We start from the raw sequence: 18432 nt of genomic DNA on the forward strand, positions 1-18432 counted from the left end.
GTTAACCTTTTACAACCATTTAGCACTTGTTCCAGCGTGTTTAAAAATGCAAAATGAAGTATGTGTAACTTATGTGTAGGCTTACCGTGTTCTAAAGAGATGAAAGGTGTTCTTTTTAGAGGTAACCCCAAACCATTAAGAACTTAAAAGAGATGAGTAGAAGATGTTATTTTAAAAGTCAAGCCAGTTTAACAATATGGTTACCACCCAGTGTTAATCAATTATAGAACACATCTACTTCATGTTGTGTGAACGACTTTGTAACTTAGTATTTATGTATTTATTTCCTAGCCCTCCTTCCCTTTCCCTAAGTGGCTTTGCCACTTGTCAGACCGCCATTGTAAATAAGAACCTGTTCTTAAAGGTGCAATATGTAATACGGACAGCTAGTTTTTAAAATAGTTACTGCAGTACAAATTCAAAATACTGGAGAGAGTCGTCTCCCCTGGAACTTCCTCCCCAGACTCTAAGTTCACATTGGTTGCCAGGCTGAGACCGCAGCATCCATAGTCTTGCTTTGCCAGACCTTCCTCCAAAACGCACTTGAAGGAGCATCCACAACAATGTTGCTAGATGCTTGTCTCACATAGCCAGACATTACTTCACAGCACAGCGGAGTAGATAACATTAGATGCTGGCTATATTGACAGTCATAATAGCCTGTGCTCACGTGGAGCTTTGTACCCAACTGACAGACACACTTTTTCAGCTTAGAATTACTAAAAACACAACAACCTCGCCGTCCTCTCCACCCGACAGACATGCACACTTCCTAGGCTAAGGATTACGGTAGGAACTGCTAACTTGCCATCCTCCCCACCCGACTGAACACACTTTATTGGCTTAGAATTACGGCAACAATCGCTAAACACACTGCAAACTCATGGTCCTCCCTCCCGATTTACAGCCCCCCTCTTGGCTTAAAATAACTCAACGTTGTCGGCTACAGCCACTGAACAGGCTACACGTTGTAACAGCCGTGGCCCGCTTGCCTATTCCTCCGGTAACATTAGCAGGGCTAGCATGGCAGCGTTAGCCAGGACCAGTCGGGATCACTTTACTGGCTGTCTCAAAAGTTTTTGCGACTAACCAACTCGGGTACTCTAGCTATATAATTCAATGTGAGTACACAAATGTTGAAATTACAGAAAATGCCCGTCCCTTGTAGCCTGAATCTAATGTTAGCAAGGTCAGCCCTATGTTCCCACAGCCCAATAGTCCCACAGCCCTATGCTGCCGCAGCAATTAGGCCCTATGTTAGGGTTAGGGTTAGGGGGAGCAGAGCTTGCTGACGCGAAGATCATCAGACCAGAGCCGCAGAAGGGTTTGTTGTGACTTTGCCTGGAACGCTACCAAGTCGTGAGTGGTGACTTGAAGTCTTAAGGGCTAAAAATTGTGTCTGGAAGCAGCATAACGTTACAGCTGTTAGTAGCACGCTGGGTTTACGTTTTTACAGGTATATCTGGCAACCTGGCCTGGCTGTCAAACAGTTGATGAACACCTGTTGTGGTGTCCTTGAGTGCCGAGAAAGGCGCCTTTAAATAAAATGTATTATTATTATTATTATTAACACACAGGCCATAACACAAACAGAAATTCCGTCACGTAACGGAAATTTCAAAAGGAGAAAATACTGGCATTAGCATTGTTGTCAGAAAAGATAGTATTTCAACTTAGCATGTTTCCTTAATATCTGATGACGCAATGGGGTCATTTTTGGATTTATGACAGTAAATATATTACATATTGTACCTTTTAATGACTTGCCTGTAAAAAAAAAAAAAAAAAACATTGAAGTTTGAATATTTCTACCCTGGAGAGTAACCTAAACTTTCTGCCATTTTGCTCCGATAGAATACAATGGACAGTGTCTTAGAGGCTAATGCTTTCTTTACAGTTCTGCTTCTTGCTCGTAAAATAAACATAGAGATTTGTTTTTGTAATCTGAACTGCGCCCAGTAGTTGTAAGAACCTGCTTTGGTGGTTGTGGCAATGGTACCAAATTATGCAGATTTCTGGAAGGAGGAGGGCTGGAGGCTGGGCCAGCGGAATGCTACGTGTCTTGGAAGTCCCTTTTAAACTCCCCTCGTCTTCCTCGATTACCAAATTTTCGGAGCTTACAACTCGACTCCCTCATCCAGGCTGTGTGTGAAGCGGTCCCAAGCAGCCCCGGTGTTCAGCAGTCCTTCGGCGGTCTTACACTCGTGCATTATGTCCGGAGTGAAAAAGCTTCGTACGGTAAGTATATGTGGACATAACGGAGACGTCTGAAAATTCAAGCTTTCATCTGATTAGCCCTGAAATGTTTATAAAAAAGTTCAGCCAAGTGTTCGCGAGCCAGCCAGCGTCCGAGACGTAAAACTCCTCCCAAGCAGTTAGTCTGTGTGTCAAATTAGTCTTTTAATATGCAGTAATAACACGCTGACCATCCGCTATATAGGCTATGTTCTCTCTTTGACGATGCAGTGTCAGTTGATTACTTTTTCCTTAAAAGTCTTACCGGTAACCCTACATTGTTGCTTAAAAAATATTCTTTTCTGCTACGCCTTGTTCACTTCTGAGCCTCTTTACTGTAACTTACCAGGTGTGATGGTTACAGACTTGCCTTGACTCTGAATAGGCCGGTTGTTTTAGGAACGTATCCATGTCAATTCGGCCCATTCATAACAGTGAGGGGGAGAAAGAGGCCAATGTGAAACGGCAGTCTGATGCACAGGAATGCTGCTAACTTGGAGAACATGTGGAGTCATGGGAATGACTTACGTGAGAATAACGAGAAATGTGTATAATTCACTGTAATCTCAAAAATGTATAGGCCTATGCACAAACCTGTTGTGTGTCTTTATCCATTATGACAGCTTTTGTCCCATAAAGCTGCATTTTGTAGATACACCCGCACCATTGCAGACAAGGTGACTCTAATTAGGTAGTACACCGTATAAACTCAGGTATCAGCCACTATTTTGATAACTGAAATGTCTGAGTCACTTTTGAAGCACAGCTTTGCTGCTTCCAGCTTCTTAAATGCAGGTATTTGCTTGTTTTCTCTTTTTACAATTGTTTTACAAATTTGAGTTTTTAGACCGTTTATTGGTCAGAACAATCAATTTAGATATGTAAAGGTGGACATTTTTCACAATTGTCTTGATTGTATGACAAATACAAAATAATTAATTGAGAAAATGACAGACCAATTGGCAATAAAAAATAAGCATTAGTTGCAGCTTTAAAATCACCTGTGAGCTTTGTTAAATTACCCAAAGTGTAATTATTACTTTGATAAAACGCCCACTATTTTCTCATTATTGTACGTATGCCTTCAGTTGAGAAATTTCAGATCACTTCCTGTTAAAGAAGAAGTAAGCTGATATGCTGGTGGAAGAATAGTGCAATTAGTCTACGGCTGTGGGTGTGTGTATACACAAACTGGAAGCTATTTGTCCTTTGGGGAAGATTATGTTCATCAATAGAGCAAGTATGTTTGGACTGCTTATTGGCTTTGAGTAGGAGCTGCAAATTACTTTTAAATGCTGCTCAAGGTACATTAATGCCACTTGATGACAATATTATACATTTGCATTCTTCAATACATCCGCAGTATTGAATGTCACACTTTTGTTACCAAACAACTGTACTGTAAATTTAGTTTGTTTTGGTGTGATTTCTATTTTTTAATATCAGCAATGCCCAGATTGGTTATCCATACGCCCAGCAAATTTAAAGATCCACTCCACTAGGAAGCTAACAATTAAAATAAAACTTAATGTGGTGATCTTCCCCACCTCCTTGATTGAAAAACCCCTTTATGTGTGATGTGTCAATGTATTTGATTTTTTACAGTCATGGCTGTGTTTGTATATGAAAAAAGGGCTTTGTACATGCACATTGATAGATGTTAGACTGAACTGTTTGTAGAAAGGTTATACTGTAAGCCTTGAGGATAGTGATTAAATGGAGGGGGATGGATGGATGTAGGGAAGAGGGTAAAGTGGGTCCAGAGGGCGAGCGTGTGGGCACGAGCACTGCCACATCATCGCTGGGCTGCAGGCAGCACACTGGACACATTGTCCAGTCAGTCGTATGCCTCCCTCCTCTACCATTCCCTTCTAGAAGTCAACACAGCCTCATTTATCCACAGCTTGGTCCACATAGTCACTTTGGACAGGGCAAGTAAAACTAGTCATGCTATGCTAAACTGAGTGTTAATCACTATGTAAAGTGCCATGTCATGTTAGTCACGGAGTCAGGCCTACGTCTTTGCATTTTAAGATTAACAGCCTCTTTTTTTTCTTATGTTAAAACAGCTATTTTGTATATATTTGTTTCTGTATTTATTGTTTATTTCATATTAATGTTTGATATGTTTGTTTATGTATGCACCAACCACCAAGGCAAATTCCTTGTACTGTGTTACTTACTTGGCAATAAATCCTTTTCTGATTCTGATACAGTTTTTATTACTTAGATAAGGGAAGATGGCTTACTGCAGCCAGTCTAGTCCTGTTTGCTTATTTTTTTTATATCAAGCTACTGTAAGTAGCTCCCCCAGAAATACTTTAGATTGCCTCTGTCTGAGCATGTGTTCTTCTATTTCAGGATCTTAACAGGTCGACCAATGTGGTGTTCCAGGCCCACCATGTCAGCCGGAGCAAGAGAGGGCAGGTCGTGGGCACCAGGGGAGGCTTCAGAGGCTGTACCATCTGGCTCACCGGTGAGTCATTACAGTCTTATGATATCCATCTATTGGTCATGAGGTGGCTTCTTTCTCTGCTACATAGGAATACTAAGGGTTAATCTGATATTGACTGTTTTAAAAACAGTGCTGTCATACTTGTATGTCTTGTCTTATCACATTTTTGATCTAGGTCTATCAGGTGCCGGGAAGACAACCATCAGTTTTGCCTTAGAGGAGTTCCTCGTGTCCCACGCTATTCCTTGCTACTCACTAGACGGAGACAATATTCGCCACGGCCTGAACAAGAATCTGGGCTTCTCTGCGGTAGACCGCGAGGAGAACATCCGTCGTATTGCTGAGGTTGCCAAATTGTTTGCCGATGCTGGGCTGGTGTGCATCACCAGTTTCATCTCTCCTTTCGGCAAGGTTAGAAAAAAATAACACTTAAAGGTATATGCATATGTTATATTTAAATAGCTGAAAACATCTAATAAAGGGTTTGATGAAAGAATGTTATATCCAAAATCAAAAGTACCAGCAGTGTGGAATACACATCAAACCTTTAAATTGTATTCAAATGAAATATATGTACTATTTTCTTCCACAGGATCGTGATGAGGCGAGGAAGATCCATGCAAGTGCTGGGCTACCATTTTTCGAGGTGTTCATCCACGCTTCCCTTGAGGTGTGTGAGAGCAGGGATGTAAAAGGACTTTACAAGAAGGCTCGCGCTGGAGAGATCAAAGGTCTGTGGGACAATGCTTACCTCAGCAAACTTTCTCTCAATGTCTTATATGCTGCCTCTCTCTGGGTGATACAAGTAATGCCAAGTCATCAACACTTACCTCATTCAAGTAAAAATAGATGGTTTCAATGACATTTCTTTGTATGGTTTCACATTTGTTGCCAGGTTTCACTGGGATTGACTCAGAATATGAGTGTCCGGATGCGCCAGATCTCGTGTTGAAAACTGGAGAGCTCTCAGTCAACGAGTGCCTCCAGCAGGTGTTGGAGCTGCTCAAGGAGCAGGTGGGTGTTGCATGATCCACTGTACTATACATATTGTATCTCACACAGGCCTTTATCAGTGTCCGTTTACTTTTCTGTATGGTGTATGATAGACTTTTTTTCTGTGTACAAGACAAAGTTGTGTGTTGTATGTTAAAGCACACAGGTTTCAACTGGTGTGATCATGTGGGTGACGTTCAATTCAATTTTTATTTGCATAAATGTCAACTTTTAGTCTGCCAGTACACGGAATACTATATCCTTTTTTAAACAAGCAGCTCATGTCACAAAGCAGTTTCAATATAGTCAGGGATGGGCTGGCTTTCTCAAACCAAACAATGATTTAAATACTAAACTTGAAGAGGATGTTTTTTTTATCGTTCTTTGTCAGCCCTGGATTTTTCAGTCCAGCTATGAAGACTTTCACATGAAAGAGGAGGGGGTTGTAACATCTAACCAGAGGCAGTGAACATCAGGGTGACCATTAGACGGTGTTTGGTTGCTCAGAGCAGATGATGCTATTGATCACAGAGGGAATAGTAAGTAATTATGTTAATGTAAAAAATATTTTTTCTGCTAAAAGAAATTAACTACAGCATATGCACACAATTTATCATATAACATATGATATCAAAATAAAATGTCATTAGGTCTAAAAAAAAAAAAAAAAGTGCTGTAGAATATAGTGGGGCAGTTAAGCATAACGATAAAAGCAACACATTTGACACAGATGTAGGTTTACATGTTGAAAAGATATAGTTATCAGGGCACTGCAAATTTGGCATCTGGGGGCAATGGCAGCCTTTTTATAGGCATTCAATTTTGTTTATTTAGGATCCTCATTAGCTCCTGCATTCAGAACTAGCTTATTTTTCTTTATCCATTCAACCACTGATTGCAGCTCTTGTGCTCGGGTGTTTAACTCATGAAATGTAGATGAAGACGTATAAATAGTTGAATCATCTGCATACATCGGTATACTGACCTTATTTAAAACAAGTGATAAATCATTTGTGAAAATAGTGTATAACAGCGGCCCAAGACAGTTCCCCTGGGGAACTCTACAGCTCACCGCTCCAACATCGGAGTAGCTACCATTAAAAAAGACTTGTTGTTGTCTATTTGTCAAATAACTCTTCATCCATAACATTGCTGACTGAGGGAAACTATAACATTCAAGCATAATAGCACCTACTAGTTTCTTTTGCTCAATATCTCTCATCCAGTCATCAGTCAAATGATTTAGAGCTGTAGTTGTTGAGTATCCCTTTCTATATGCATGTTGACAATCAGTGGTTAAATCATTCAAAGAAAAATATTCTATAATCTGCTCACATACTACACTGTCCATAATTTTACTCAACATAGGCAATAAACTTATAGGACGACTATTTGACCGTGAGAATGGTAACCTTACATTTTTAGGCAATGGAATTATTTGAGCAATTTTCCATTCTTGATAGACATTCACTTAAACTTTGGTTTATAATATGACAGATAACAGGGGCAATTAAGTTGCAACCAATTTAAGTAGTTTACCGTCAAATCGCATTCCACCATATATTCCTTTAACTCCTTATCTAACCATGGTGTACTGACACTTCTGACTGTAAACTTCTTCACTGGAGCATGCTTTTCCACTATAGGCAACAGCATTTTTCAGTGCTTAATCAGGATTTGTTTTCAGTAATACATCTGACCAACCTCTTTTACATCATTTCAAAATCTGTCCTGATCAAACCATTTGTATGATCTCTTTTGTATTACTTTAGGTTCAGGCTTCTGCACTTTTGCTCTTCTAACAACTGCAATTAAATTATGATCACTACAGCCAGTCAGTATAGATAATGCCTTTGAGCATAGCTCAACTGCATTAGTGAAAATATGATCAATACACGTGGAAGTAATTGTGCCGTCACTCTTAGTAAATATTCTAGTTGTTTGTTAATTGCCTGTGACAAACCACATACATCTGTAACATTCTGAAGCGTTTTATTTTCATTGGACAACCTAATGTATTCCAATCTATATTCAGATCTCCCGTAAAATTGATTTCATAACTGCCATCACACCTATGTTCTACCATTTTACATATTTTATCTATATATTCACGATTCGCACTTGGTGGTCTATAACAACAAATGTGGCATTTGTATTTGCAGCCATAGTGCCTCCACCTCCGTTGGCATTAAATCATTTCTAATTTTAACTGGTATGTGATCCTGAATAAAAAATGCAACTCCTCCATCAAATGCATTTCTATCCCTCCTTACGAGGCAGTATCCCTGTATATTCAAAGAACAAACAGTAATTGTTATCTTCCTGTTTATTTAAGCGACTTTGAGTTTGTGAAAAGCGCTATATAAATTCAATTTATTATTATTATTATTATCTAATACCCAGACTGCATCGGAGCTCTCCCTAGCAAAACAATTATACATACACATAACACACAAACACACAACCACACATACACAACCCTAACTGTGTATGTATCTAACACAAATAAACATTCACTTGCATTGTCATCTAACACGTCCATATCTGCCAGCTAGAGTTAGCCGACCTCCACTTTTGAATTTTGTCTTATCATTCAATCCATGAAAAACTCAACATAAACTAAATTAAATTATAAATTAAGAATAAAGTTCTTTTATTCAAGGCAATATAGCCTACTCATTTGATTTAACAGAAAAGAGATTCAATATTAATTTTCTGGGGGTATCCATAACTTTTGTTCTTAATTAAATTAAACACAGTTCTTAACTTTAACTGTTTAAACTAGAATACACAAATTCAGCATCATATTGCTTTATCCAAATTCAACATTGTTTTGTATGATCTACACCTTTTCATTTCCTTCATTATTTTTCTACCTCCTGACTTCTCAGGATTTAATCACTTTCTGCCGCTTCCCTGTCCTTGAAGTATTTTGTCTCGCTCTTAAATGTGATGATAAGAGTGGCTGGATGAATGATCCCATGTTTTATCCCAGTGTCACGCAGTTTGGCTCTGACATCCTGGAACTGCGATCTTTTCTTCACCATGTCAGCAGTTAGATCTGGAAAGATCCTCACCTTCATTCCTCTAAAGTTAATCACTCCCTCTTCTTTGGCGATTTTAATAATAGCTTCTTTGGTCGCATATCTTTGCATTCTTACCATCATCGCCTTGGATCCCTCTTTTGTCAGCGGCCCGACTCGGTGGGCAATTTCCACTTCAGGCTCAGCTAGGAGTTTTTTTCCCTTTGAAAACCTCCTTAAAAAAGTGCCATTAAATCAGTGGGATTGCCTTTTTCAAGATCCTGATCCAGTCCAAACACCCGCAGATTAAACTTTCGGCTGTGTGTTTCCAGTCGTTCAGCTCTTTCTCTCAGCTCTTTATTCTCTTTTAGGAGAAATTCATTTGGTTTCTCCAGTGATGTAATCTGATCCTCCATGCCTGAGAAACCAGAGAGGTACCAGTCCAACTTACCTGTCCAAACAGCTGATTCACCTGCGGCAACAATGGCTGGAGCCGAAGGAGCAGACAAGAGGCAGTGTGAACTGTTCATGCAAATGTATCTTATAATAAGAGAGGAGATTAACGCTGCAATAGAAAAGTTGCAGCCTCAACTTGATGGTATGAAAGAAGACATAAAAGAATGCAACGTGAAACTTGTGGAAGTTGAGCGACCTGATATTGATAACTTTTCATTACGAGTACGCCTTTCAAAGATAAAAATAAATAAAAAGAAGGTATTCTCTTATACTCAGTGTCATTTTGACTCAAGGATCATTTATAAACGTGCAAAGGAATAACAGATCTGGTCACAGATACAGTTTACATTACAGTGTTCAGTGTTGACACATCACTGGGGTCACACTTTTGTTGTTGCAATCTACTAGCCTGGGTAAAGCCTGACGAACTTCAGGCAAATTTGAGATTTGCTCTACAAGTCAGTCTGGCAAAGAGCCCATTCAAACCCATTTCCAATGTCCCCAAAATCAAGGAACCAATCACAACCACTGATGCAGGCTTTACACCAATCACAACCGTTGAGGCGGGCTTTACACCAATCACAACCGTTGAGGCAGGCTTTACGCGACGACGATAACGCAGCGACACCGAGCAGCTTTTTGTTTCCATTCAACATGATGGCTACAGAAGCGCAGCGTCACCCAGATCGTTGATCTGATTGGTTGAAGGACTATCCAATGCGCCCAGAGGCATTTGAGCGGCATCTGTTGGTGACGCCCCTTTGGAAATTAACTGTCAATTAACCTTTCCCAGACCCACTCTCAGTTACAACTGAGAAGAGTCTGGTGTCAACCAGGCTAGCAATCTACATTACAAAAGTCAAACTGGAAAGACAAGTGTAACCCTCAGGGCTCGACATTAAGGCTTGTCCGCTTGCAGGGACAAGTGGATTTTTTGTAGGGCAAGTGGAAGAGAAATTTACTTGCCCCACTGGACAAGTTAAAACTCAAACAAAATAAAATGCCATGTTACGTCTATGTTACCGATTTGAAACAATACATTTTTTCCCCCGCAATCCCGGGCAGCGGACCCAGCGGGCCGCTAACGTTAGACCCAGCCCGCTGTTCAGCTCATTCTCTGTAAGCAATGCAGCATGAAAGCACGGCGAACCTGCCGGTGTTAGTTAGCTAACGTTAGCTTGCTAACTCCGCCTTAACGTTACCTCCTTGCCACATCGTTGACAGAAAACGAGAGACCCGGTGCTAATACGGCACCGGTGCCTTAACGACCGTTATCTACCGGACCGAATTGCAACGCAGATTTCAGTGCCACTGAAATGCCTGCGCTTCTCTCTGATGCTCCGAAAACGGACGAGGGAACCTAAACCTAAACCTTTTTGAAACAAATAAATAACATGCAGATTAAATATCAGGTAATAATCAACTGTAAAGTAGCTACAGCTTTTAAAGGATCTCTTAATCAGCCTCTGCTGGGTAGAAATTAGTGAAATTGTATAAAAAAAAATAGTTAACACCAACATTTAGTGGCAAAATCCATTGTTATGTCTACAAAATAATTTTAGATATAGTTTAAGTCACCACTACGTCTGGTCAAAATATTGACTTAGTATCTCAGAATATAAACTAAGAATCTCAAATTAATGAGAAAATGTAAAATATTGCTTTAGAATCTCAATATATTGACTTAGTATCTCAATATATTGACTTATCTCAAAATATTGACTTAGTATCTCAATATATTGACTTATCCCAAAATATTGACTTAGTATCTCAATATACTGACTTAGTAACTCAGAATATTGACTAAGAATCTCAAACCAATGAGAACATTTAAAATATTGACTTACAATCTCAATAAATTGACTCAACATCTCAAAGTATCGACTTAGTATCTCAATATATTGACTTAGTAACTTAGAATATTGACTAGGAATCTGAAAGTAATGACAAACTTTAAAATACTAACTTAGAACCTCAATATATTAACTTCTGCACACCGGCATGCAACATCTTACTTTGTACTATGGAGTCTGGAGATCCTTTTTTCTTGTTGAATGGGAAATCTATTGTTGGGACTCGTTTGTTTCTACCGTTTCAACTGAATTTTATTAATGCTGATAGTGTTTGGATGCTTTCAACGGTTTGTTCGAATTCTGCATTAGCAAAACAATTTTTTTTTTTATAAAATGATGACTCTTTACCCGGACAAGTGACTTTTGTGCATGGACAAGTGAAACGTAAATGTACTTGTCCGAAGGACAAGTGCCTCAAAAAGTTAATGTCAAGCCCTGAACCCTGACAACAAAATACTGCTCTTGGGAACAAAACCAATAAAGACCTTCATAGAATCAAAGTGTAACATTGCTTCTGCTGCCAAGGCTCAAGCTTCGCTGAAGGAAAAGTTGCTGATAAAGTTAATGAGTAGCCTAAATGCTTTCTACTGCTCTGTCACTGAGTCCGAGGTGACTTACTTTTAAATAAAACAATGCTGTGTTAACTGTAAAAATAAAAATATTTTCTTAAGTTGGCCTCCTGTAGACGGTAATGTAGTTGCAGTAATATACATGAAAGTTTGAAGGAAAAATATAGAAAATATAGCCAAAATATTAACAACTTGAAGGGTACTCAGAGAAAGCAGACCTCCGCCAAGGCCAATAGTCTAGTCTTCTATGACATGCAAATCTGCAACTACAACCATCTGGATATATATTTCAGAACCACTATTACTACAAAAATTGAGGGTGACACTGTGTAACGATAATACTATACATATAACGTGATAATCAATAACACCTCACCATCTGAACGTCACCGCTGAATGTCTGTCACCCTGGGTAACAGCTGCAAACAACAGAGACGGACAAAATACACACAGCCACCTATAAAGCCATAGCCAAACCTAGTGGAAAACTCAAGCCATGCCACTGGTTACTAATGCCTGAAAAAAAAAATGTGAGTATCCACCCTGAATGGGTTCCTCCTTGGCCCATGCTACACCCTTTTATCAAGTTACATTCAGTTTGGTCAATAGCCAAAAGCATAACCTCCTTGGCGAGGTAACTAAAACTTTAAAATCTATAATTATGTACTAAATGCATTATGTAATTTTTTAGAGCAAAAATGTTCTCTGCTTCCAGCCTCTCAAATGTAAAGATTTGCTGTTTTCTTAAAATGATGAAGGCCATTTTGCACTTTTTTTTACCATTTTATACTATAGAATATTATTGATTAATCATTAGTTGAAGTCCTACATGACCAACCTTTTCCAACTATAATCTAATGATTCCTCTTTTCTCCTTGTATATAGAATATTATACCAGGTGAGATCATGGAGGAGGTGAATGAACTCTTTGTTATGGAGAACAAGTTGAATCTTACTGTGGCTGACGCAAACACACTTCCCACCATCAGCATCACCAAGGTAAGCCACCGCTCCAGTATAGAGGCTACTTTTTTCAATACTGGACTTGGCAGAAAGCTGGTTATGATGAGCCCATAAACATCCCCCACCGTTTGGACCCTGTAATGGTCTGCTCTATTTGCTCTGTTTCATTCTTTATTTGTGTGTTTAAAATAAGAAGGAAAAAAAAGAAGAAGAAAAAAAAAAAGAACACCTCCATCTTCAGTCTATTATTCATCCTTGGTTGTATATGCAACATGTTTTCTCAGACCATCTTGGTATGGTTTAGTGAGGAAGTTAATATATTGATTATAAATAATCCAGCAGCAGCAATGTCTCATTCAAACGCAGCCCAATAAGGCTCTCATATGGTGACAAGTGAAACTCTAGCATCCAGCATTCTTACTTCCACAATTCAGTGATTCTTTCATTCATAGTGCTGTTGAGAGTATTGATATTTACAATACACTGAATACCATCAATGCAGTTAAATCCATAAGTTAAATGTTTTTTGTGCTGTTTATCATGAGTAATTATTCTTTGTGCACAGTTGGATCTACAGTGGGTGCAGGTCTTATCAGAAGGCTGGGCTAGCCCTCTGAAGGGCTTCATGAGAGAGAGAGAGTTCCTCCAGGTCATACACTTTGGCAACCTGCTGGATGGTAAGAGACGGTTGGTTAGTCATTTACTCTTCTTATAACCTGCCAGGATACGTACAGCAGTGAAGCATTAACCTAGCCGCTCGTTCCCTTTCAAACTGATGAACCTAAGTGACAATAACATTTGATTGTGCATATCATGTTTTAATTATTATGCAATTTATTTATTTATTTTAACATTTCTGAAATTATATTTGCTTTGGTTTACTGGTTGACATCACTGGACCCTCCTTTGTCTCAGGCGGGGCCATCAACTTGTCTGTGCCCATCGTCCTGCCTGTTAGCACCGAGACCAAGCAGGAGCTGGACGGCTGTGCAGCTGTAGCTCTGGAGTACCAGGGTTCCCGTGTGGCTATTCTCAGGAACCCAGAGTTCTACCAACACCGCAAGGAGGAACGTTGTGCCAGACAGTGGGGCACCACTTGTGCACAGCACCCTTACATTAAGGTGATAAGGCATTCATCAAATGTCTTCAACACACACAGTTATAATTTCAATGTATGTAACATGATTGCACTGCAGACAGTAAGATACCGGTACCTACATGATTATTAACTTCCGCTGTGTCAGTATGGAACTTTGTTATTTTGTGGCAAACAAAAACATAAATCAAGCCCCAGAATAAACTTAGTTCAATGGCAATAATTTTACCTGAATATTAATCCTACAGGTAAATATTTGAGTCCACAAAAAAGTAATTCTCTGTTTATCACCTTGTGCAGATGGTTATGGAGGGAGGTGACTGGCTGGTAGGTGGTGACCTGGAGGTCCTGGAGCGAATCAAATGGAACGATGGACTTGACCAGTACCGCCTTACTCCACAGGAGCTCAAGCAGAAGTTCAAAGACATGAAAGCAGGTTAGAAAGTTGAAATTACTTAATCACACTTAGTGTGTCCATAGACAATTATAACTCTGCTCCTATAACAGCAAAGACAGGTTGTTCCTCAAGAATCTATATTGGGACAACTTTTATTTTCTGTTTGTATAAATAATCTTCTTGTGGAGGATTAAATCCAGCAAAGTACACCTTTACGCAGATTATACCATTATTTATACTGTGGCACCATCTTTAAAAGTGGCAATGGCTTCCTTAACAGTTGCTTTTAGTTTACTGCAGATGTTACTTTTATGTTTAAATCTGGTGCACATTTCCGTACACATCTTTATGAAATGGTTCTGTGGACTTAACTGCGTTTATGGAGAAAAACCCATACGTACATTGTTATTGCAAAAGCTTTACCGGGAAAATTACAGCAGTACATATCCAGTTTACTGACTTTTTAATCCAGTAACTATAACACTAGATCATCAGAGGAAATTCTCCTCATGGTCTCGACCATCCGAACAGAATTTAAGTAAATCTGCCTTTTCATTTTTCGCCTCACAAGCTTGGAATGAGCTGCAAGGCCAACTTAACTTGGAATATTTACCTCTTCTTGACATCTTTAAAAAAAATGTAAACATGTCAAAAGAGGGTAAAGAGTGGCCGGTTGGCTCAGTTGGTAGAGCAGGCGCACATGTATAGAGGTTTATTCCTCACGCAGAAGGTCCAGGGTTTGAGTCTGACCTGTGACGGTTTCCTGCATTTCTTCCCCTTCTCTCCTTTCATATCTGAACTGTCCTGTCTATTAAAGGTGGAAATGCCCAAGAAAAAAATCTTTAAAAAAAAAAATAAAAAAAATATTTTTTTACAGAACAGGTGCTAGTATTTGCCCTGATTGTTGAGCCTCTGATTTCCGTATGTTGTCTATGTATGTCTGTTGGAATGTCTTAGTATGCTCTTTGTTTTTGTGATGTTATCTGTCCCTGTCTGTACTTTTTGTACTGTTTTGCTGTCGATCTTGACCTGACTCCATGGCAGAAGAGCTATTGTATCTCAATCTGACCTTTCTGGTTAAATAAAGGATAAATGAAAAAATAAAACAGTAACAATCACGGAACACACACAAGGGCATGCCATGTGCTGTAAATAGCTACTTATGATTAACACAATTCCATAAATAAAATATCCATTGCACCTAGTGAAAAAATGAAAAAACTTAAACATGAAAGCAATTTATTTAGCTGTGCACCATTTGTCTTTCAGACGCACTTGACAAAGGACCAGATAAAAAAGTAAAATGGTAAATTTAAAGCTGCATGGTGATTTTTGTGATCTGTGGAGACTTAAAAAACACTAGCAAAAAAACTATGAAATATGATCACCTGTTTTCACTCTCACCCGCTCACTTTGATGTGATTGCTGAGTTCAACATTGTGCCATGTATTTATCTTCACCACAGTACAGTATGTATTGTCTTAATTTTAGTTTTCAGTATTTTTCGCTGCTCTGTGGTCCCACCCTGAGTTTTGTTATTGGTGCAAGCATGTTTTTCATGTGAACTTAACAAATTAGGCTGAAAATAGTTTTCTTATTATTGATTTTCTAATTTTTATTATAAACCCCATGAAAAGACCAAAACCAGCAATCCATTTGTCGGTCTCTCAGTATTTTGTCTGTGGCTCTCACGTCCAAGTTTCTTAATTCCTACTGAAGAACTACGTTTTTAAATGGTTCAGAAATATATACTGCTCATGTCTGCTCACATTGATGAATTTTTAATAGTTGGCAGTTTTTAACAATGGAGCTCTATGACATAGAAGAATGTGGTATAATATTGATATAATATTTTGCTACACAGAAAATACTTGTTAGTGAGATCAATACATTTTTTTGTTTTGGTCTTTCGTGGGATCAGACTTATCCTTTCACACAAATAACAACCACATTTATTAAACAGTCCTGAGTTATGTAAAAGGCAGTATGAGCATGTCTGCTGTGACAGCTATTAAAATATTCTTCACATATTTTGGACTGTACAGCTCATGGAGCACAACAGCTGCACTGTACAGTACTGCTGCTATTATACTGTAATACTGCTGCTATTACTACAAATACTGTAATGTGAACTTTATTTTGTGGTCATCCATGTTGTCCTCCTTAGATGCCGTATTCGCATTCCAGCTGCGCAACCCGGTCCACAATGGTCACGCCCTGCTGATGCAGGACACCAAACGCCGTCTGCTGAAGCGAGGCTACAAGAATCCAGTCCTCCTACTGCACCCACTGGGCGGCTGGACCAAAGATGACGATGTGCCTCTGGACTGGCGTATGAAGCAGCATGCTGCTGTCCTGGAGGAGGGCATCCTGGACCCAGCCAGCACCATTGTTGCCATCTTCCCCTCACCTATGATGTATGCTGGGCCCACAGAGGTGAGAAGTAGTGGTGGCTTATTGTTTAGTCAGAGGTTACAATCAGTCTGGCATTATACTGTTCAACCATTTACCCATGATATCTATGTGTGATTGAATATTAACCTTCATGTGTTCCGATGTGTTATCAGGTTCAGTGGCACTGTAGAGCCAGAATGGTCGCCGGAGCAAACTTCTACATTGTTGGCAGGGACCCTGCAGGCATTCCTCACCCAGAGACTAAGCAGGACCTGTATGAACCCACCCACGGAGGCAAGGTCCTCACCATGGCCCCGGGGCTCACCTCTGTGGAGATCATCCCTTTCAGGGTCGCTGCCTACAACAAGACAAAGATGGCTATGGACTTTTTCGACCCAGAGCGGTAAGTCAAGAAAAAAGAAGAAATACAGTATGCAGGTTTTTCTTGTATGTCCTGTTGTCTATTACATGTTTCTTTAAAATAAAACCTGGACTCTACTGACATTGGTGTCCTGTTGTGAACCCAACTGCAGGAAAACTGGAGCAAATGCGAAGGACAAACTGCAGTAAATCATTAGTGCTCACCACATTTTTTCAGACATTACATTATATCCTTCTGCACACATTTGTAGGCCCAAATCTTTTTAAGCCAAAACATTTGTAGGGCCAAATTCTTCAAGTCAAAACATGAATTTCATGGTTATGTGAACCACCTGTGACCCTGCATCTTATCTTGTTGGCACTACAAACAGATTGTAGTATACATCTCAAGACAACTCCCTAAATTATGAGGCCGAGTCTTGTAGATTTATATCCACCTTTTGGTATTTCTGTGCAGATATAATTATGGCCTAATCATATGATTTGTTATTATTATAAGAGTTTACAACACTAATAACCTGTGCTGCCCACTCTCTCCATACTGCCCTTTCCTCATTCCTCACTTTCTCAGACATGCTGAGTTTGAGTTCATCTCTGGAACCAAGATGAGGAAGTTGGCTCGAAGTGGAGACAACCCTCCAGACGGTTTCATGGCCCCCAAGGCCTGGAAGGTGTTGGTTGAGTACTACACCTCTCTGCAGAAGGATTTATAAGGAGTGTTAAATATAACACCCACCTCTCCAGGAGTATTTTAAATAGATTATTTTTTCTTTTACAAAAATACTTATTTAGATTGCTATGAGTTATGAGTCATTCTGGTATGGGTGGGTGTTTTGTCCAAGTCTTCACCAAATCATAAAAAGTTGTCTTAAGCAATTAAATCATTACATTTTGACATTCCTATAAACCTATGTGATTTATAAATATATTCTATGTTTATATGCATATTAATTTAAGCTATGTATTTAAAGGTAACTTGAGATTCTTTTATTTTAATTTTATGTAGGAGCACATCCCAAGACATGAAATCATTTTTAATATTTGCATGTACTATCTGAGTGATGCAAAAAAAAAAGCATTTTATGGCAATAATAACACTGTCTGTCGAGTTATTTGTATGACCTGATTGAAAGTTACTTGCAGTTGTAGGACTACCTACAGTGCCTCTTTGGTTTACATGTATGGATTTTAATTAATTCATCATGTCAACGTTTCATATTAGTGTAAAATACAACAGATTGTTTTATAATGTGAAAGTGCCTTTCTCTCAAATGTCAACATTGTAAAACAGAAATCGTTTAAATCTCTTGCTGGCGTATGCCTGAAATGTCTCTGAGATTTGTGTGATTTTATAAAGTGGGCATGTACATTCATGTAATAAAGACCTCCAGTTTTAGGAAGATAAATGCAGTAATGAAGCTTTTTATTATGATGAATACTGGTATTGTGGTACTGTAAACTAAACAATGTTAATGTTATGGATTGAAGTGGTTTTTTTTCCAGTGATACCTCTGTCCTGATTTTGTGTGTGACTGGTTATGCAACACACCCTATATTAACTTTTGTGTGTACAAGGTGCATACTTATCAGTTGAAGGTTAAAGTTGATCAGGCAGTG

The 18432-nt window shown here is 39.1% G+C and overlaps 1 protein-coding gene across 1 annotated transcript; it reads left to right on the forward strand.

The window, feature by feature from the left end:
- The first annotated feature begins 1874 nt into the window (after positions 1-1874).
- LOC114572443 (bifunctional 3'-phosphoadenosine 5'-phosphosulfate synthase 2) lies at positions 1875-18293 on the forward strand. Its single transcript, XM_028604079.1, has 12 exons — positions 1875-2238; positions 4597-4711; positions 4866-5101; positions 5283-5421; positions 5586-5704; positions 12470-12583; positions 13113-13224; positions 13463-13668; positions 13944-14079; positions 16208-16476; positions 16608-16837; positions 17387-18293. Exons 1-12 carry the CDS (start codon positions 2212-2214, stop codon positions 17526-17528), a joined length of 1845 nt encoding a protein of 614 aa, XP_028459880.1. The 5' UTR covers positions 1875-2211; the 3' UTR covers positions 17529-18293.
- Positions 18294-18432: the final 139 nt, after the last annotated feature.

Source organism: Perca flavescens, chromosome 17 (genome assembly GCF_004354835.1).
Source record: "Perca flavescens isolate YP-PL-M2 chromosome 17, PFLA_1.0, whole genome shotgun sequence".
NCBI lineage: Eukaryota > Metazoa > Chordata > Actinopteri > Perciformes > Percidae > Perca > Perca flavescens.

What these genes read in the sequence shown, in the direction of transcription:
- LOC114572443 (XM_028604079.1), top strand. Translation starts at nt 2,212, where the DNA reads ATGTCCGGAGTGAAAAAGCTTCGTACG. An exon ending in GAGTGAAAAAGCTTCGTACG is followed by an intron (nt 2,239 to 4,596) that starts GTAAGTATATGT and finishes CTTCTATTTCAG; the next exon opens with GATCTTAACAGGTCGACCAA. An exon ending in GTTCAAAGACATGAAAGCAG is followed by an intron (nt 14,080 to 16,207) that starts GTTAGAAAGTTG and finishes TGTCCTCCTTAG; the next exon opens with ATGCCGTATTCGCATTCCAG.